Source organism: Cynoglossus semilaevis, chromosome 4, assembly GCF_000523025.1.
Source record: "Cynoglossus semilaevis isolate Cse_v1.0 chromosome 4, Cse_v1.0, whole genome shotgun sequence".
Classification (NCBI taxonomy): domain Eukaryota; kingdom Metazoa; phylum Chordata; class Actinopteri; order Pleuronectiformes; family Cynoglossidae; genus Cynoglossus; species Cynoglossus semilaevis.
Genome location: NC_024310.1, coordinates 7726597 through 7747665, shown reverse-complemented (window position 1 = coordinate 7747665; position 21069 = coordinate 7726597). Strand labels below are relative to the sequence as shown.

The 21069-nt window shown below is 39.1% G+C and overlaps 2 protein-coding genes across 5 annotated transcripts in view; one reads left to right on the top strand and one right to left on the bottom strand.

Annotated features, from left to right (window-relative positions):
• The window catches only part of sae1 (SUMO1 activating enzyme subunit 1), a 10979-nt gene extending 4768 nt beyond the window's left edge, over nucleotides 1-6211 (bottom strand). The window contains exons 1-6 of the mRNA XM_008308899.3: nucleotides 5965-6211; nucleotides 5512-5623; nucleotides 5217-5390; nucleotides 2998-3143; nucleotides 2768-2867; nucleotides 2102-2207 (exon numbers count right to left, since the gene is read on the bottom strand). Coding sequence (XP_008307121.1) covers nucleotides 2102-2207; nucleotides 2768-2867; nucleotides 2998-3143; nucleotides 5217-5390; nucleotides 5512-5623; nucleotides 5965-6065 — 739 coding nt within the window. The 5' untranslated portion in view covers nucleotides 6066-6211. The remainder of the gene's footprint in view (nucleotides 1-2101; nucleotides 2208-2767; nucleotides 2868-2997; nucleotides 3144-5216; nucleotides 5391-5511; nucleotides 5624-5964) is intronic.
• A 25-nt stretch (nucleotides 6212-6236) lies between these two features.
• Nucleotides 6237-19179, top strand: zc3h4 (zinc finger CCCH-type containing 4). 4 transcript variants are annotated; one of them, XM_025054879.1, is made up of 15 exons: nucleotides 6237-6325; nucleotides 6457-6936; nucleotides 10615-10897; nucleotides 11001-11105; nucleotides 11217-11415; nucleotides 11852-11994; nucleotides 12242-12338; nucleotides 12513-12631; nucleotides 12740-12853; nucleotides 13115-13226; nucleotides 13423-13532; nucleotides 13695-14155; nucleotides 14675-14991; nucleotides 15118-15360; nucleotides 15634-17306. In XM_025054879.1, exons 2-15 carry the CDS (start codon nucleotides 6857-6859, stop codon nucleotides 17304-17306), a joined length of 4056 nt encoding a protein of 1351 aa, XP_024910647.1. In that variant the 5' UTR covers nucleotides 6237-6325; nucleotides 6457-6856. The 4 variants fall into 4 exon arrangements, with proteins under 4 accessions (XP_024910647.1, XP_024910648.1, XP_024910649.1 ...); XM_025054880.1 differs by lacking the exon at nucleotides 6237-6325 and having other exon boundaries at nucleotides 6645-6936; nucleotides 11217-11316; nucleotides 15634-19179; XM_025054881.1 differs by lacking the exon at nucleotides 6237-6325 and having other exon boundaries at nucleotides 6757-8091; nucleotides 15634-19179.
• The last annotated feature ends 1890 nt before the right edge of the window (nucleotides 19180-21069 follow it).

Here is a 21069-nt window from a genome sequence, read left to right as displayed (position 1 = left end):
GAGTGTGTTTGACATTTAAATAAGATTTGTGGCACTTTGTGGAAAGTTTCTACAGTTTGTGTCAAACAGCAGCAAAAGTTGATCACACAGCTTTTTTTGACACTCGGTCGTGTGTCTTGGCGGGCTGTCACCAAGTACAAACACACCCATGCAAATGCCTGCACACGTGCACACACCGACTGGCAGTTCACATGGCCCGACTGCTCCTACTGAGACAGGAAACAGTTGTAACAGAGGAAGAGCCACTTCCTCATCAGTTGCCCAAAACAACAACCAGTGGCTCCAATTATAGACACAAAAACTGCACAAGAAAAAAAAAAAGTAACAACAACAATAATAATAATATGACTAGGTATAATAATGTATTACAGCATAACATTCACTTTAATGGAAGAATGAGGGTCAGCGGTTAATGATGCCCTCGACCTACGGTGCGTTGTGGTTATGTCGCTATCTCCCATAAATTTACTAAGAAAGTCTTCTTCCATCATTCCAATGTACAGTGAGTGGAGCGGACAAATATGATGCCAAGCGGCGCCATATGCGGACGACAGCTTTGTTTACATTTGCTGGTTGTATGCCATTCATTCTGGGAGCGTTTTGCCCTTCACCGCGGCTACCAGGTGCAAGTCAGATTCTTCTGATGTTTTTATGTCCTAGATTACGATGTCCCCACTGTGTTAGTGTAGGTGAGTGACATAGGTACTCATGTGCAGTATGCAAGTTCTGGCGTAAATCAAGTTACGTCACACTGAGATGGAACTGTCTCGGGAGCTGACAGTCTTCTGTAAGAGGCTGAGGGTCTCGATCTCAACTCTTGTCTGTGCAAAACATCAGCATAACGTAATAAAAATGGAGCAGCTATTTAAATCAGAATAAAGACAAGTCCATCATAGAATGTTTGTATGTGTGGCTGACATTAGAATCATTACTGGTAACTACTGTAACAAGTATCATCTGAGTGGTAAAGGCATTTATCTAAGTAGTAATAAACCATAATGCAGTCCTAACACAAAATCCATACATCAATGAATCCATTATCAGTTAATTCCACAGAGGGCTTATGTTTTCACGATGCATCAATATAAGTGATTTGAAAGAGTTTTCTAATCTTTCGATCAAAGTGTGATTCTGGATTTGTTCTCTTTTGCATATGTTTGTATCTGTAATGAAAAGTTTACATTAGAACTAATGTCAAGTGTTGTTGCTCACAGCAAACTTCAAACCTCTGGACAACAGCTGATCCCACCGACCCACTGCTTCCACTCAATATCATGTAACACTCATCACTACCAAATGGTAGAAAAAAACCCAGAGCTATTAGAGTAAAGGCACACTGATACGCACGCCTACACACAGGACCAGAGGTTTCCGATATACGGGGCCTCAGTGGACCACTAGCCGCAAATTACATTAGGAGCTTGGAGCCTGTGTTTATTTGCTTACATATCTAGAACTTTTTGAAGAGAGAAACATTTTACTTATCAAAGTATAACTACTTGAAAGCTGACTCTCTTTCGTGCTAGTGTCAAAAGTATATTGTGCAAATAAATGACAGGAGAATACATTTTGGAAACATTTTTTGTACTAAACAGTTCTCCTTGTTTGGAAAAACAATTACCTTTGTGGTGTTCATTTTAATAAAATAAATACACATCATGTTTAAATTAAATGGTAAAGATGCTGAATTTAACTTTTTGCAGAAACCTGGTGAAGCTGCTTGCACCAAATAACCACTCTATTGCTGCTTCCTGTTGTTCAGTGATTGTGTGTAGGTGTAGCTGATGGGCTGTTTTCCATTCCACTGTCATTGCACATGACTGCCCATGGATGGATAAAATGAATGGGCATCAGGGACCATAAATAACCAGAAAAACAAGTCATTTTTGAAGATTTATTTAAAGGTTCACAGAGAGCAGTAAGGTTGATTAGTTCTTAAAGGGCATAACAACATATTTACTGTATGTTCCAAGGTGGAGATTAGATTTTTGTGTTGTGTTTCTTAACTATAGTCTTAACTGTTCATTATGCATGTTGATTAATTTGCAGTTGTTTGAAGTTGTTCGTACATTTGTCCTAATGTGATTTAAATGTTAATTACCGTGAAGCAGAAAGTAGTCCACTGGTGTTTTCTTCAGACCCGCCTTGGCTTTCTCACTTGTCCAGTCGACCTCCAGAGCGTCCTTCAATGAGCAGAAAGTCGACGTCTAATTGAGGAGAGAGGTATAAAAACAAAACAAAGTGTGAGTGAAATGTGACAAAAAAAAATTTTATGGGGGAATTTATTTTCCCAATATTTCATGGATACACGTAAAATAAATTGCACAATTCTCGCGTAGAATTTCCAGGTGAATCTCTTTGTCCTGTGAAAAGGTCCACTGTGTAACAAAGACGAATACTGTTGGAAATTTTCTCTACATCACAAGCACAAAGGAGAACGTCAGATAACATACAGATAACTTAAAAGACAAGGAATGTTCTTTATCTGCTGTAGGCTATTATAACAACTATGAACCAGCCTTTGTAGAGAACCCCTGCTCCGTATATCAAAAATAAGCATCTCCTTTCCTGGGGGTCATAAATAAACAACTTAAACAGGCTGGGTCTGAAGTCATTAACACAACATAAAGTGCCATTTCACTACGATCATATTACAAAGCTGATATTTCCCCTGGAAATAGGTAAAACTGTCTGCTTTCTGCTGCCACAGGCAGGACACTATGTCTGGGTTCAGCAAAGATAAATTGCCATTACTTCATCTGCCTACCTTTTTAACCATGGTGGTCTCATTGGGGTCAACTTTGGCTTTCTTTGCCTCTGGACCGTCACCTGAGTCACTGGTTGGTTTCACTAGTTTAGGTTTCTCCCTTTAAAAAAATGACAAGAGTAACAAATCAATATTCCAATATTTTCGTTTCAGACTCACACACCTTTAATAGGCAAAAGTTCAAGTAAGACAGTTGTCTCTTAGGTGAAATGCTGATGACATGATCTTACTCTACGTAGTTGTGCTCCTTTCCAAGGTTGCAGAACATGTAACCGTAGTAACCATACACATCTCCACAGAAGACCTTGATGTTGTGCTGAGAACAAAGCTGGTCGACCCGCAGCATCAGGTCTCTGGAGCAGCCTGTCAGACAAACCTGAGGGGAAAAAAACACAATGGGGAAAGTTAAATTTTTGTTTTGAGATATTTGATTTTAATGCCTTCAAGCAGAGTTTTGGTAAAGAAAAAATAAAGCCACGATAGACACAAATCTTTGTTCCAGGAATGTCTATAACATTATCTTTTATCACAAATTTTAATAATTTATAACAATATTTATAATTAAAAAGGGAATCTTAGTGACATTTAACAGAGCCAAATTAAAAAAAAATCAGAATATATGCAGATGTTGGTGAACATTTTGCTCTCACAAAGACAATTGATGTTTGTGAACATTTTGCTCTCACAAAGACAATGTTTGCACTTCTCATACCCTGCTGCCCCTCTTATGTCTCTAAATAAATAAATAAATATATAAAGTGAACTCCCACCATGTTGAACGGTTTGTTTCTTCCACAAGACTGCCTTAATGTTTTTCTGACATTTTCCACTCATTTACATTCTCATTACCATAACAACGAACCACTTACAAAAGCAGAAAATATCAAATTACACTGTTGTGTCGTCTGCCATTAAATCCCAGAGGATAACAAAACAATTTTTACATCTGAAAACTGAATAGAGTTGTTTTTCATTAGAAATTTTGAGGGTGCTCAAAGTGGGAAGCAACAAAAAAAAGGTGAGTGTCGAGTGTTTTGTCGACAGAAGAGGTAGACAAGGGGGGAGAAAACACAGTAACGATGTACCACTAGAAAACTTTGAGTCTGCTGACCCAGGGTTCATCTCATTCACCTAACTCAGCCAAAACCAAAAAGTCTGAACAAACTTATAGTCCATCACTGAGCTGTGGATGGAGATCACAGACATGATGCCATAAGGTCATATAAGGCCATATCAATAATTCAAATGCGAAACCGTGTTATATCAGGAGACAAACCATCTTTGTGGCTGTATAGAGAGAAATCTGACTACATGCTTTCACTATAAGACGACAACCCCCCACACCCCCAGAAATTCCACATTTGTTGTGATGTAAAGAGGCAGAGAGAAAGGCTGCATCAGCAGGGAGTCCACTTCACTCCGCAGAAATGCCAGAAGAACCTTGTGTTTCTCTATGGCATTCATACCTCAGTAATTAGGCCACTTTGCGAAAATTGTACAAAAAATCTCTAATCTCTCTAGATTTTCCTGCTAAGACAAACTTCCATGGAAGCCGATAGAGGAGAGTCATCTTTTCATGCCTTTAAAATGATCACATTTTCTCAGACGGCCTTGTCTTCTTTTGCTTTGTCCTCTGTCTCATCCCGTCCTCAATTCACACTGTCTTTATATAGTCTACCTCTCCCACCCAGCTCCCCTCCCCCTCCTATCGACCCACACTTGGCTCCCCCAGAGGGAGAAAAACGGTAGACAGTTCAGACAAAACAAGAGTGAGAAAAGCTGTCATTCTTTTCATCGTGTTTGAAAACTGTCTTCCCCTCAGAGGTAATGAAACTCAGATTGAATCTGTTGGACTACCTGCTGTAACAAAAAGAAGAGGACTAAACATGATAAACTTTGTAAATCTATTAGAATTTTTATGAAAATCAAGATGACCATTATTATTTTCTGTCATCACTGTATTGGCCTCTGCTTTCAACAGTTTTATTTAAATCACAGCTATTTATATTTGTTTTAATCATTTGTCAATCAAAAGGTAAAGTAAACAAATATTTGTAACAAGAAACAAATATCACCATTTCCTAAAAGGTTAACTTTTAACACAGAAAGGCACAGTGAAGAAATTGAGACACGTCCAGAGGAAACTAGGTAACTATTTAAGAAGGCAAACACACAACAGTCACACTAAATCCACATCGTTTAAAACTGATACTATATTTCCAATATTAATACATAAGTACTACTGCTTTAATTGGTATTCTCGTACACTCAACTCTGTGATTCGGGGTTATCCACTATTTTAACATAATCTTGGTGAAAATAGTGAAAGTGAATTATTTGTCACTGTGACAGAGCAAACCACTGTAAACACAACAAAATGTGACCTCTGCTTTTAACCCATCACCAAAGTGAGCAGGGTGCAACTGGTGAAAACTGAATTTCCACTTACAGTATCAAATTGCAGGAAGAAGTCATCTGGTTTGTCCTCAACTCTATTCGTGTCAGCATGAACTTCCACCATAGGGTTAAGGTTCTGTGCTCGCTCCAGGGAGGCCTGGGCACGATTCTGACCCTGAGCTGTCACAGGAACGAGAAACTGAGCTCGGCATGACTCCTCTGACACCTAGTGGACAGAAAAATACTGAAGTTACTTCTAAATGCCTTAAATTTACTAATGATGGGATATGTTAAATTAAACTCCCACGAATTTGGGAGGGCAACCACGAGTCTTGTATGGTTCACACCTGTTCATGATCCAGCAAAGTCAGTGCTTTCACTCCAGCCAGAATAAGATTTTTGGCTACTTCGGCACCAAGGCCACCCAAGCCTACAAGGAGGACACGAGACCCGCGCAACCTGTAAATTAAAAATAAACTTTATACAGCAACATCAGTATATTGTCTGCGACAATTACACAAGCTACATTATTAAACCCCAATTATAAATATATATAATCAAATCGAAAGAACAAAACAATATGACTACAACCAAATTTGGTGCCTAAAGAAATTAAAAAAAGAGCAGCAGAATATTTTTTCCCACAGGAAATGGTGCAGTGATGCAAACATACGTTCGTCTTCACGTTAAGACAGCTACCCAGAACCACGGTGTTTTTAATAAAGGTTGTGTATTCACTATGCACAGTTATAGTGCACCAATCCCTTCGCTGCATTGATTAGCCTGCAAAGCTAACCCACCTTTTCTGTGCATCCAGACCCCAGAGCCGGATCTGGCGGTCGTATTGGGCCGCCTCCTCCTCGCTGATGACCGCGTCCTCCTTCTCAATCATATCAATCATTTCAATTCCCTACAGATACAGACTTTTCGGATAAAAGTTGATCGTTTTGTAAAGCCACATATGTAGCTATTTGAACTACCGCGACAGTCCCGCTGAATGGGCGCTAGATGATGACGTCATCAAAGAGCAACAAAGGCACGCCTAATATCCTTAATTGATTAGTTTCGAATTTTCTTTAAAGTCATATTTTTCGCTAAGGACTTCCCCATACCAAATGTATAATTTGGGGCTTGGTATAAAAGCAGTTATGAACATTTCAGGTTAGTTGTGGGCCTTTTAGAAGTGGTCACTTGGCTAAAAACAGCAAACCGAATAATGTATCTACGAAATCAACAATATGATTAAATTCGAGGCACGCAATTGACTTTTTCATCTTTTTCCGCCCATTTAGAGCTCCCGGACAAAGACTTGGAACCAAGAGGCACCTGCGAAGTCAAGAGCGGGGGCTGTTTTTCCCCCATTGTCTTTCCCATTCGGTAATCTCCGTAAGCTGTACAGTGGCGCTCATTCGCTCCGATGTTTCTGTCGGCAAAGTCCGCCTCCTTTCTCCTCGGAGAAGACAGTCAGCCATTTTAAGTTCACCAGTCGTCATTTCACATCGCTACAGTAGGACGGAGAACGTCAGGACTCAATTTCATCAAATTTCTATTACAACTGTGGTGGATAATTGCCTACTATGAACTGAGCCTCTTCATAAAATCAAATTCAGTAGATCCTAGTGAACTGACGCACAAGCCAGTAGATTCAGCGTCGAGTAGTAATTTTTTGCACCTCAATGTAGCTAAGAGGAAATGGCTGTGGAAAGCATGACTGTCCATCCAAACTCCCCAACTACCAACCACGAACACAACAGTCTCCTGACTGACGAAAGGTCGAGTAATTTTACAATCATATTTAAATGAAATTATTTGTCCTGTGCTTTTACACAAAACGACCGGGGTTCTTTTTTTAAATTTTTTTTTCTGTCAAAGGGATTAAATTCGCCTTTCTGGAAAACGAGTACAGAGGTAACGAACGCCATTTTGACACGACAACGCCAACTGGGAAACAAAAAACATCAACCTGGATAGATAATGTACTTCCCTAAAATTAATTTTGATACCACAGTCGACTTAAGCAAATTTGTCTGATGGAAACCATTATCGAAAGAAACCAAATTATACCTTTTTCCAAAATTTTCGCCAGCTTTGTCATATAGTTCCGTTTAAATGTTGTCCAATTTTAAAACTCGTCGTCAACTTAACGCTCCGTCATTTATATGTGTGGACACATTATTCGCTTGCGCAGGTGAAATAAATCCAGACAATTGCTTTTTTTCCAATTTGGGCCTTATCCAGAGTCACATAGCTGCATTAGCCTGTTAGCTCGTTTTGCTGACAAACGCAGCTGGTAAGGAGAAAGCTAAGCTAAGCTAATGGCTTTGATGTTCGAAAAAGTCAGCTTTGATGAAATTAATGTACCGTCTAAATTCTAACAATTTTTTAGTAGATTGGAATCTGCAACCTGGCGATTTAAACTCAGTGTATTTGAAAACGGTGTTATAACATTTACGCAGTAAAATGTGCACTTGGGTCGACTTTTGAGTTGGACATTATTGGACTTTAATCTTTCGATATAGTTTCAACTAAAGTTGAACTAAAAACTAGAGTTGTATGTTGAGAAAAATTCGTCCAAGTAACAATCTGCTCTTGAAGCCTTTTAAATTACAAAATAATAACAAAAATTCCGACCTGTTTATTGGTCATGTTTATTTGTCTTAACGTATCGTTTTAATTTTCAGACCCAGTGATCACCCTGAATTGTGCCAAAACACCCACAAAGTCCTCCAAATGTGTAAAACGTCTGCAAAGCATTCCTGAAGTCTTTCACGTCCAACACAAAGGTCCCCTTTCAGTCCCCGGTTGGCAAATTTGCTGTATGTAGCCCAGTTGACCCTAATTCAAGCCCCCCCCCAAAAACCATTGCCCCTTAAATTTACGGTTAGATTTTTTTGTTGATGTTTTGAGTGCGGAGAAAACCATTCACAGTAAGTATTCACAATTTTAATAATGGCCAGCTGCTGTTAAACTTAACTTTTCAGTTTGTCATCTTGGATATCAATGTCGTATCATGCATGATAATTTGACTGATGCAGACAACTAGATGTGAGAATTCATACAATCACATATTTTTTAGTTTTGTTAGTATGATGTGCTTAGTGATTTCCTTGTTGTGTTGTGGTGTGATGGACAAAAATCTTTTCCGCAGAGATGCACAAGCAAATCGATCTTGACCAGTCATTATTTCACTAGCTCATTGTAATTGGCCAAAAAATAGATTAGATATAGGTTTCCAGTGTTATTGGCTGACTTAAATGGAGAATATGTTGACCTAGAAGTTTAGAAAAATTGCTAGTCGGTTTTTGCAAAGGAGACCAAAGTGTCTTTGTATTATATTTACAAGGTAACTTTAGCAAAACAAACTAATTTTTTTCCTGGATTTGTATGACTAAACATTTGCCTTAAGCAGGTAATGATTGACTTAACTACTTAAAACCAAACTAGTTGTTTATGTGGTTTGCTTTTCTGTGGTGTTGATGAATGCATGATCCTGCTTTTTACTGGTTAGAAACTTATCAAGAATTTGTTTTTGTACTAGTTTAAAAGTTTAGACCCTGCATCTCTTTCTGTTGTGGATGAGAGGTACTTTCAAATCAGATTTATGTTAAATGTTGTATATTTATATATATATTTATATATGTTGTCAGGCCTGTTTATTGTCATTTCAGTTTTACAGAGCTCTGTAGAATTGTCTTACAGTAGAATTTCTGTTTAACTTGGCATTCTGTTAGCGGATAAAGTGTTGAGTATGATGGTAGGCCAGAGTTTCACTCACTCTTTACTGTTATATTTAAACCACCTATGATTTCCACAACTTTTGTATTTATGTTGTGATAGTCAGGTGAAGACTTCCCTTGAGCTGTACTAATCAAAAGCTGTTTTTTTTAGAATCAAATGAGTGAAATTACATGGCTAGTAGTAGATTTGGACTGCATTTCTGTAGGAAAAAATACAAGTTGAGAAGAAGTTTAGAGTTGCTGGTGGGTCTAGTGTTCACATTATCACACTCAATAAATTGACAACTTATTTTAAATTATCAAGAAATTGCATTACATCTTGAATAAGCAAATTTTAGATTATACGAAAACAATGGGAATCTGTATTTAAGGGGTCTTTAATTTTATTGTAGGTTATAATATTTGCGAAATGTAGACGTTTATGCTTAAAGAATGAACATATTTAAATTCTATCTTCACTCTTCCACAGCTCTTATTACTAACTACTTTAGAATAGCCTTGATGTTTATATTTTTTTATCATGTTTACATATTACAAACAAGCCAGTTATATTGAAGACCATTTGGGTTGACTTATTTGGTTGGTGCAGCGATGATAGTTCCAAATTAAAGCTATTGAGTTGAGGCAGTTTTCTGTTTAATTAGTGTCAGACAGGTGGATGTGGGTGATTGATTATCTGCTTTTTTTGAATAAAGATGGTTTTGGTTTTTTTAGGGTTCGCTAGGCTTTAAGTTTCTAAGCATATATGTATTGCACACCACTTGCTATGTCTTAGGTTTTGCTCTGTCAAGTATAATACTCATTTTGTTTGTGTGTGTGTGACAAAAAGCAAAGCCTTTTAGTACCTCAATACCAGCAACACTTTTTGAAGCCCCAATGCTGTAGGAAAAGAGAGCCATGTGATCCTCATCAAATTAGATCTCATTTTCTCTTTAAATTTGCTGAATGTGAGGATTCTTTGTCTGTTGACCACTGTGTCAGAAATTTTGAAGTCTTCTGTCTCTATCTTTCTCACACACTTAAGTCCAACTGCAGTCGAGGCCTATGTGTGTAGCTGCCCATTTTTGAGCCACTGCAGTGACTAGCACTTTCTTTCTATTAGCCATGGGCGTGCTATGTTGAGATGGTAACACATTGATATGGTATTTAGAAAAATAATTTTGACAGGCAGTTTTAACAGGTGTTGTTCCAAAGCAACTGCTAGCTTTTCAGAAAAAATAATTTCTGTGCCTTGAATGCCCAGTTTATCTATAAATAATAACTTCTGGCACACAGTTGTTTTTGGCCATATGTGTACACAGAGTGCAATATAGTGCCCTATAGTTTGAAATAAGAAATTTGAATAACTGCAACCTGTCAATAATACTTAAGTGACCTATAGTGTTGATGTATTGCTTAATGCACCGTGAGAAAAGATGTTTTCTGGATTTACTACACCCTTTATTTACAATTGCCAAAATTGTGATAGTCTTACCCGGTTACCTTTTTAGCAATTAAATCTCTTTCTTTACCATCTGTACTTGTTTTCTGATCCATTAGTGACACCGAAAAATTAGATATACTTCAAATTGGCTTATTATTTATATAGTTATATAACATTACTTCTTATTAAGTAATGTCACTGACTAAATATGAATCTCCAGAAATGTCGGGGCCACAGGCAATATGAATCAATGATGTTTAAATTTTTATATTCTTATTTTCTTTATCTAGGCCAGAGGATGGAGAGCTGGAAGAAGGTGAGCTGGAAGATGATGGAGGAGAAATGGAGACAGAGGATGTTCCTCCGACAGCAGGAGGTGCCAGAGAAGGGGGTGATGAAGCAGGTGGAGGAGGTGAGGCAGACGGGGAAGCAGCTGGGGAGAGGCCTCAGAGAAGTCGGGAGCGCCATGCCAGCAGTGATTCTGATGACGAAAGATCCCATCGTAGGAAAAGGAAAAGGAAGAGAGAAAGGGAAAAGAGGAGGGCAAAGAAAAAACGCAAATCCAAACACAAAGTAAGAAAATAAATCTTTAAAATCCCTGAGTAAAATTAGTGGTGATAACAACAGTCATTGTATTTTTCTTTAACTTTTTTATGTGTTTGCTTTTCATTTTCAGCGTCATGCATCTTCTGATGACGATCATTCGGACTTCAGTGAAGACTCTGACTACAGTCCGAGTGAGAAGAGGAAATACAGAGAGTACAGTCCGCAGTATGCACCAGTAAGGCCCTTGAATTATATTAAAATCTATATTAAAAGAATCACCTGTATAACAACAAACATTTCACTTACATCAAAAGTAAAACTGCTGAATATACTTTATTTTTACTAGTCCCATGGAGGCTACAGTGGCTCAAAGAAGGGCAGCTACATGAAGATGGACAAGCAGAGCTATGGAGGCTACGATGACTTTGAAGATGACAACTATGAAGGTGAGGAAGATGAAGACATGGGGGAGGAAGACTATGATGACTTTACTAAGGAGCTCAACCAGTATCGCAAGGCCAAGGAGGGAGGCCGTGGTGGAAGAGGTACATCTGCCAAAGTCTGGTTTAAACTATTGGTTGGTGAATGATAATATACGCAGCCAATTTTCCATAATTTTTTTGAGTATTTTTGTTTTACAAAACAAAGCACCTGGATACCAGCACTAACAAAAACACTTTTAATGTTTTAAAAGCTTCAAGTGTTAATAAATTGGTGCATGTAGGTTATTGGTAAAATTATAAAAAAAATCCGTAGGGTATAAAATTGATATTACAAATTTCTGCAATTTAACAACTCACAGGTACCCCTCATTTGCTTACCTTTTATCAACTTTAATGCAGTCTACCTTTATAATCTACCACTTTATTCACTGGGGAATATTTGTCATATTAATTATCCTTATGATAATTAATAGAAACTTTGTTTCTAATGGCTGTTAAATTTGTGTTTACCCTAACTTTTCTGTCTCTGTCACTAAAGGGGGAAGAGGTCGCATGTCAAATCGGAGAGGCCGTGGTGGAATGAGGGGAGGAAGAAGAGGCAGGGGACTAAGCAGAGGAAGAGGACGAGGGGGAAAGATGGGAGACAACGATGACGGAGATGGTTATGGAGATGACTTTGAGGTGAGGTTAACAGGTCCAAGTGTCCACAAGTGTATTTTTGCTTGAAATTACCATTGAGATAAACAAGTGCTCGCTACATGTAGGAAAGCGAGTTAATAATAACCACAAGTCAGGCTGGGGAAAGGGTTCCCCGCCTTTGCAGACAAATCTACAAAATAAAAAATGGAGTTCAGGCTTATAAGGTTTGTAGTAGATGGGCGAGTAAAATGGCTTTAGTGCTTGACACCTGATAAATCTGTCTTCACAGTATGGAGATGATGACTATGACAACATGGTAGATGAAGACTACGATGACTACACCAAAGAGCTTAGTCACTACAAGAAGTCCAAAGACAGAGGCAGAGGTGAGTTTGAACCACATGTGCTTCTCTCTTTGATTGGGGATAGAGCACTTTCATAGAAGTCTAGTCTGTGATAGCGAAGAGAGTGTCTGTGCCTAAGAGTGTTGACCTTTCTTTTTGTGCCACAAACTCATGATATGTCACACTGTATTTTTGCCCTTGCCGATGGTCATCAAGGAGGGAGAGGGCGAAGCAGAGTAAAAGGGGGCCGTGGTATGATGAGAGGAGGAAAGAATCGAGGCAGAGGGAGAGGAAGAGGTGACATGGGTGACGATGACAACGACATGGACAATGGGGTAGGATTTTGTCATTGTTGTTTGTCATTGTTGTTGCAAAAATACAAATGAAAACTTAATACACAATTTTAATGCAAGTTGTTAAATGCAAATGCATCCATGTTTTAGGATGGGACTGGAATAGATGGTCCAGGAACAGGGAGGAGAAATCAGAATGACAAGTATCAGGATAAAAAAGGAAAGGCCATCTGCAAGTACTACATTGAAGGAAGATGTACCTGGGTAAGGCTACAATATATCTCGAGACAAATTCTTACTGTGATGTATTTTACTCTAATTCTTGTGTTCATAGCCCTTTGTATTTGCTTTTTTTGCCATCTTGAGGTTAATTTAAACTGACTCTGAATATTAATTAATGTTAAAGACAACTGACTAAATGCATAATTAACTAAACCTATAACTCAATACATAAGTGTAGAACGAACTGTATGCCTAGACAACTGTTAAAACTTTTTAAAAATATTATTGCATTTTTACCAACAGGGCGATCACTGCAACTTTAGCCACGATGTAGAGCTACCTAAGAAGAAGGAACTCTGCAAGTTCTACATCACTGGATACTGTGCAAGAGCAGACCACTGTCCTTACATGCATGATATCCTTCACTACACAGAGATCAAATTCTCTGCATGCTTAAGAATGATGGCAAAGAATTTCAAAGAGTAGTTTTTAATGTGTGCAGTTACACAAAGAGGATGTTTCTGTCAGCCTGAAGTCAGTAAATTTCTTCAACTGAATTTTAAACTTGTTTGCTGTCATTTTTAAGCTGTTATCCTTGACTCCCACTTAACGTGAATTCCCCTGTAAGCTGTTCCATACAACAGGTAACTGTGTCAATGGTGATGAGTGCATGTTTTCACATGAGTCACTCAATGAGGACACCCAGGAACTGCTGAACAAGGTAAGTTTATAGATCGAACCTGATTTTCTATAATATTTTATTTTTATTTAACCTCTATGATTCTCTAGGTTATTGCACATTTTTTAAAATGTTTGATGGTTTTTGGTACAAAAAAAGTTTGATAAAATACTGTAGATAACCCAAAACTGTTACAACTTGTAGATGCTAGCAGAGGATGCAGAGGCTGGAGCCGAGGATGAGAAGGAGGTGGAAGAGCTGAAGAAGCAAGGAATAAATCCTCTCCCCAAACCACCTCCTGGAGTTGGCCTTCTTCCCACCCCTCCACGGCCTAGTCCTGTTGATACCAACACAGGGAGTGGAGATTTTGGTGGGTCGCCAATGGATGAATTTGAGTGTTCCTCCGACCAGGTGCCCAATGCCAACAAGGGACCCCCAGGACCAGGTCCTGGTTCTGTTCAGACTCCATGTGCTGGTGCTCCTGTAGTTAGCCCTGATGGGAATCCCTATCAAGTGTGTCCCCCCAATCCCAGCATCCCACCTCCTCACTTGGGCCCCCCACCACCTTGTCCTGCAGGCAGTGGGAGTTCAGGGAAGAAAATCCCTTCATTATTCGAGATTAAAGTTCAACCCACAGGACAACTGGCTCAGAAACTCGCTGTCAGGTAAGAGTTATAAAATAATATGCAAGATATCAGTTAAATTACATGCTGATTTCATGAGAAATTCAAAATTACAACTTAATACTAAATAAAAATGGTTTAAGTAGATGTATACAGATAATGTACTACATTACTACATAATGTTCTACAGTAAATATGTCTCTTATTAATTTGGACACAAGGTATTTTTAAAACACTCAAAATGTTTACTATATCTGGGTTACTCAAGTGCCTATTGAGTTCATAATTTCAAATTTTCAGACTAGGGTTAGAAAACATTTATGGCCCTGATGCTTTTGCCTTTAACTTTAAAATACAAAATACTATTGTGCTTTTTTACTAACAGAAAAGCACATAACTAATAGTACACAGTAGGCAATTTAGCATTGTAGTACTGTGATTTAAGGTTAGCACACACTGACATATGCTTGTTGATGGAAAATGTATCTAAAACCAAACAGTAAAGATTTGTTTCAGTTCTAACTCTGTCAGTAATATTTCTTCTTTCACCTCCTGTATCAGAAGCCAAACTCCTAGTCAGGGCCAGAGTTCAGCACCTGGACCAGAAGGGCCGACTGAAACAACACCACCCCACTTTCCTAACCCTCCAGGCATGGTTTCTCCAGAAATGCAGAACATGGGCCCTAACCTTGGCATGAACCAGGGACCTCCAAATATGGGCCATGGTGGAAGACCCATGATGGAGTGGGATGCATCTGGTGATGGTCCTCCACATGGAGGTCCTGCACCACTAGGTCCTAATCAGGGTGGAGGAAACCAATACAATAATTACTTTAATCAACATGGTGGAATGAACATGGAAGGAGTTGGCCAAGATGGTGAGTGACCTTTAAGTAACTTTATTTTAAGCAATTATAAACAAATATTTAGATTAGATTATAGTATTAGACTTGTGACCTGTCACCGTTTTCTACTAATGATTGAAGCCACTTTCTATTGTTCAGGTAACAACTATGGATTTAATGGGGATGAAAAAGGTGGAGCTGGAAGATTTAGTAATCAATCGGGTGGTCAAGAAACCCCAACCAATGGTGGCTCATCTAACCAGGGGGCAATTTCTGTACCTGATTTCTTGCCTCCTGCACAACGAGTGTTGTTTATGAGGATCCAACAGAAGCAACAGGAGGAGGAAGAACGAGCACGCAGGATGGCTGGGGGAGGAGCAGAGAAGAGCAAAGATGCAGAAGGTAAAAGAAAACCAGCAGTTAACGCTTTGTGTTTAAACAAATAAAATAAAAAGAAATGAAAGATGAGTAAAGTCTGGGCCACATTAATTTTTAACACTATCTACGAAGCATATGAATGAATGATCATAATTAAAATTTGTATGTATTCTATGTCCTCTCAGTTCTTGCATATAGGTTTATAGGTAATGATTTAGTGCTTGACATCTGGTGAATTAGCTCTCAGATGTAATCTTGCAGTTGAACACAATCCAAACATCTCGTGTTCTCTTTCAGGTGATTCAGGGAATTGGTATTCCAGTGAGGATGAAGATGGTGGTGGTAGTGTGACCTCAATATTGAAGACACTCCGTCAGCAGACTCAGGTTCCTCTAAAACCTGATGGGCCCCCAAGTGACCCAAGGCTGCAGAAGGCAACTGTTTCAAACACTTTGGCCCGTCCAGCCGATCCCCGTTTGGCCCGGGACCCACGCTTGTCAAGATCTGCAGAGTCCGTTCAGCCCTCTGAATCAACCCTTTCCATGCCCACCCCATCATCTGGACCACCTGCAGATCCCAGATTAGCCAGACTAAATGCTACGGCTTCAGCTGGGACCACAACCCATTTATCTTCTGCCACTAAACCAGAAACTCCTCTGGTCTACAAACCTCCACCACTTACTACCCCTGCAGCAGAAGAGGAGGAGACGGAGCGGGTTCTGAGAGAGAAGCCCGTACCTATCCCACTGGATCCCCTCATGGGCATGGCTCTGAGGGACCCACGATCTCAGTTGCAGCAGTTCAGTCACATAAAGAAGGACATTGTTCTTCACATGCCAGCTTTTGCGAGAACTGTCACTTGGTCACCTGAAGACCTTCTCCCGCTCCCCATTCCAAAGCAAGACCTCCTCCCTCTTCCTCCTGGCATCCCTCCTGTCTCTTCAATAGACCGAGGTCTGTCTCGTGCTCAGCCACAACTCCACACATCAATCCCACTCTCACAGCCTCCTCGTGTACAGTCTCCCCCTTCCTTGGAGCAACCAGCTCCCTCCTCCTCCAACTCTTCAATCCCAGACTTTGAGCTTCTCTCTCGCATACTTAAAACTGTCAACTCTAGTCCGTCCCAGAGTACCTCCCCTCCTCTCTTACCACCATCTGCTCCTTCTGTGTCATTGCCTCCGACATCTGTGGAAAAACCCACTGACCCTCGTATGGCTCGTAAAGTTCAGACTGACCCTCGTCTCCAGTTACAGAAGTCCGTGCTAAAGCAACCATCTGAACCATCACCACCATCCACCTCCTCATCATCTCCAGCAACAACATCCAGCTCACCTCCTCACACTACTGCCCCCTATGATCCACGATTGCTTTCCTTGGGAGGAGCAGGGCGTGGTGTGGGATCTGGATCACCAGGGGGAGCCAGTGTGTTAAGCAGCATCAGCCTGTATGACCCAAGGACTAACAAACCAGGCAGCCCTAGTTCTGGTGGTTCTAACAGTTCACCCAACTCAACCAGCACAGAATCCAAAACCAGTGAACCTACAACCAGTAAACCCAAGTCCAAGGAACCTTTATTTGTTAGAAAGTCTGCATTGGACCAACCAGAGCCAGAAAAGACCGTGGAACAAGGTACTGATCGATACAACAGCTACAACAGGCCTCGACCCAAACCCGCCCCCTCGCCTAACTCCTTGGCCCAGGGTGGTCCAACTGCAGCAGGTGTAGCTGCAGGAGGAAGTCAGGGTGCTCCTGGAAGTACTGCCGACCAAGGGCCCGCAGGAATTCACAATTTACCAGTGTCAACTCTGTTTGGAGTAGTGAAGCAGGCATCCAAGCCTGGTGGGACCAGCAGCCCTTTTGGAGGAAACAGTCCAGCACAGACTGACCAGGTGTCCTCAGAGCTGGACAATGGGTCTTTAAAGGACGTTTTTAAAGGTTTTGACCCCACAGCCTCACCCTTCTGTCAGTGACCCCTGACCTAGCAACCACAAGAGCCCATCCTGTTGGTGAATGTTGACTTATTTTAACGTTTTTGGATACCAAACAGACATTCTAGAGTATAGAGAATGGTGCACAGAGGCATTTGTTTGCAAGACTGGTGAACATACTTTCTGATCAGACTGATGGTGTACACTGTAACATGTTTGATGCACACAACATGGACATGTCTAACTAAAATGTCTCAGATTCTATAAAAGACTGGGGAAATGGGGAGGTTTTAAAAATTAATATCTAAATTTCTATTTTATACATAATTATTAATGTATAAACAAAATATAATCTCTTCATCTCAATGTTGAATGAAATATATAATGAGAGCAGAAACATTATTTCTTTATAATCTTTACCTTTCATTTTGTCCTCATTGTCTACAAATCTCCTAATCTGTGAACTGTGTCTACAGTGATGGGCATATTTGAAGGTTGATTGAGTGTTTCGCCTTGTGTTTCCTGGATCGTCTTAGATATTAACAACACAATGTTATCCATATTTTTTGTAATTAAAATCCGCACTGAAGATAATTCTGATGCTCAGATACTTCTTGTCACCTAGCTGCCTTTCACTATCATCCTATTAGATTTATAATCTGTTGTTTTGTTAAAAATAATTATTATCTGTCATATTAGCTTTCCTGGAGTTATGAGGAGTTAAACTAAACTTTAGTCTATAGCATGCTTAATTTGTTTTATCGATATTAAATGTTTTTTCTTTTTTTATGGAAAGCTTAAGCTAAGATCATAATGTGTTCTCCTTCAGCTGTCCACTTATCATTTTTCCATGTTAATAATCTAACTGTGAAATTGGAAAGACTTAAGTTCTAATGACCATTTAATTTGTTGCTCAGATTCAAGATACTCCAGTGGCACATTAATATCTGGCCTACAGTTTGTCATTTTTATTTTAAAAACTGATCAGGAAAGGTTAACCCTTTAAATAAAAAACCTTGGTCAGTGAATATTTCAGTTCAGTGTGTTTGGAAATATATATATATTTTGATTTTGAATACAGAAACAGCCTACATTCAATAGAATGGTTAAAAAGTAGCCGTAACATGATCATTTTGGCTGCAGTGGATGGTGACAGTGTGACAATCATCAAGGTGACTTCAATGTGCTTTGACTGTGATCACAGCCGGAGAATCTATAACTCAGTTGACACCTCAACACATGGATTACTTTAAAAATGCTCATTGTTGTTTAAAATATAATCTCCCGAATTTCAATAAGAACTTAATGCCTTACACAATAAACAGTTGAAGTGTGCGATTTTTAGCAGTGTGTGAATAAGATACTGCTTCTTGTTTTTGTCTGATGCACCAGGCTTTTCCGTAAAAAGAAAATTTGTTGGTTTGAACGACAGGTCAAACATTGACAACTGTCCGGTGTATAAATGTTAATTGTTTTAATTTATTTTTTATACTTGGGAAAATATTTACTTCCTTTTTTTGAACTAAATCATTTTATATGCCACAGATGTTGAAAGTACTGTTAACCTCAGTGGGATGCAGGGAGCCTGCAACTGTATGAAGAGAGGAGAGTATTTTTTTAAAGATTTGGTTTTGTGGATACAGACTCTAACAACAAACAAAAAGAATAGCTGTTGGCTCCCTTACTGCCAGGCCTTCAGAAAACCTCCTAACATCTGTTAGATTAAGAAGGTTTAAAAACGATTGTTGATTTGTCCCATTTTATGGCTGTGTTTTGTAAATTTGTTTTTTTGTTTTTTTCTTGCCTTGTAAGTTTGACCCATACCTTATCTCTGGAGGAGTGGAGTTTTCTAACTGTACACTGTAGGTGAGGTTGTATTTAAATAAAGTTGATATATGATCAACCATATATATAACTCTTGTTTTTGTGCTCCTTTATTATAAAATATCCATGGCTTAACTTTTCTGTTGATTTGCAAATTCATACTGGCTGCTTGATACACACACCCACAGTCATTCAGTTCTTGTCCTCAAATCCATCTGAGTGGATCTGTGTAGTATTTCTTCTTTAAAACACTTTTAAATACTCATTGGAGGCTCATTTTAAATAATTTAGAAATGTGTCATGGAGTTGTTTTTAATTATTCCACCTTGTTCGGCTAAATGATCTCTGACCCTGAATCCATCATTTTGACCTGCAGGCCAGTCCCTGCTCTGTCCTCAATCCCTTCTATCTTTAGTTTTCCTGTGATTGATGCTTTGCGGCTCCTGGCTCAGTTTGTGTGCATCTGGATCTGAATCGCCACAACACTCCTGTTTCCTTGTTAGTTTTGATCCTGCAGTGACTCACTTCCTGTTCTCCTCCCATCCTGCAACACTGGCTCCAGGAAGACAAACTATTCATCCAGTACCTCAAAGGTTTCCTATGTCTTTCTCTGTAATACGGACACAAGGGCACACGTGAATATGTCATTATAATGGCCAAATTGTCCAAAGACCCCACAGGTTTATGATAGAGAACCTTTATGATAGAGATTACAGTCAGTGAATATTCTGATGTACATTTGTGAGAACATACAAGCTGAGGTCAGCAGAGGAGCAGACTAAACCTCCTCTGAATCATTTTCTGTCTCACACATAATGTTGACCAAGTGAACCAGGTGGATTCCTGTACTGTGCAACTCAGGAATCATGCATATATGAAGCATTTACTTCATTAAAGCGACACTGTATTGGATTGGTGAGATATGATCATCAGAGCTGCATTTACTTCATTAAAGGGACACTGTATTGGATTGGTGAGATATGAAAATGACAAACTTTCTTATCTTTTCATGCTAAGATTGTTGTTGCTGCTGATATGTTAAACTACATTTCATCTGCCATCTAAAAGGCTATCAGACATAAAACACAAGAATTAACAATAATTAAAAATAAACATGAACAAGAATGAACAAATTTCATTCATCAATTTCATTTTTATTTAGTTTTTGCACCCTTTCCGCACTCGTGTTCTCCACGATTCACCAGGTGTTTGTTCACTGTATCTTTGATCAGTAATCAGCTTAGAGGGGACTCACTGTGGTGAGTGTATATTTAGAAGATCCTATCCTTCTGAGAGAGGACTTTGGAAAGGGATTAAGATACAAAGTAGACGACACATTAGCTGCAGTGCCGTTTCATTACTTAAGGGGGCAGTGTGTTTGTCAATGCCATGTTCATGTTCAGTGCTGGGCAGACATCAATTCACAAGGTTCAGTCTCTCCGCCTGTGTGTGACTTCCAAGATTGTGAGTCACAATTTTATAAACAATAAACTCTGTGATTCACTAAACAGATCACATGACACCAGGGTCAACAAGACAATAAAGAGTTAGACCATCTGTTTTTAAAATTCTAGACACTATAAATGTTAGAAAAAACAGCGAACATGTTTGCACGTATACTTAATATGAAGTTTTTAGGAACTCCTCTAAAAGTAGACCAACAGTCAGTAATGTCCAAGCACATCTGGTTCTCTTTCTGGTTTCTTTAATGCTGATGCTCTGTTTATACAGTGAACCCAGTGAATTTCTTGTGACAGCCAACACCTGGTATTTTTTACTTATCTATTACTTAGAATTGAGACTAGAAGTAGGAAGTCACAGGCTGTGGCAGAATTAAACAATACATATAATATGATGATATATAATATTATTCTAGGCATGACATTTCAATACATTACACTTTATTCTTCCCATAAGAAAACCCATCTGGCTTCATATTAAATGACATTTACATTGATAACGTTGTCGAGCTGCCGTCACA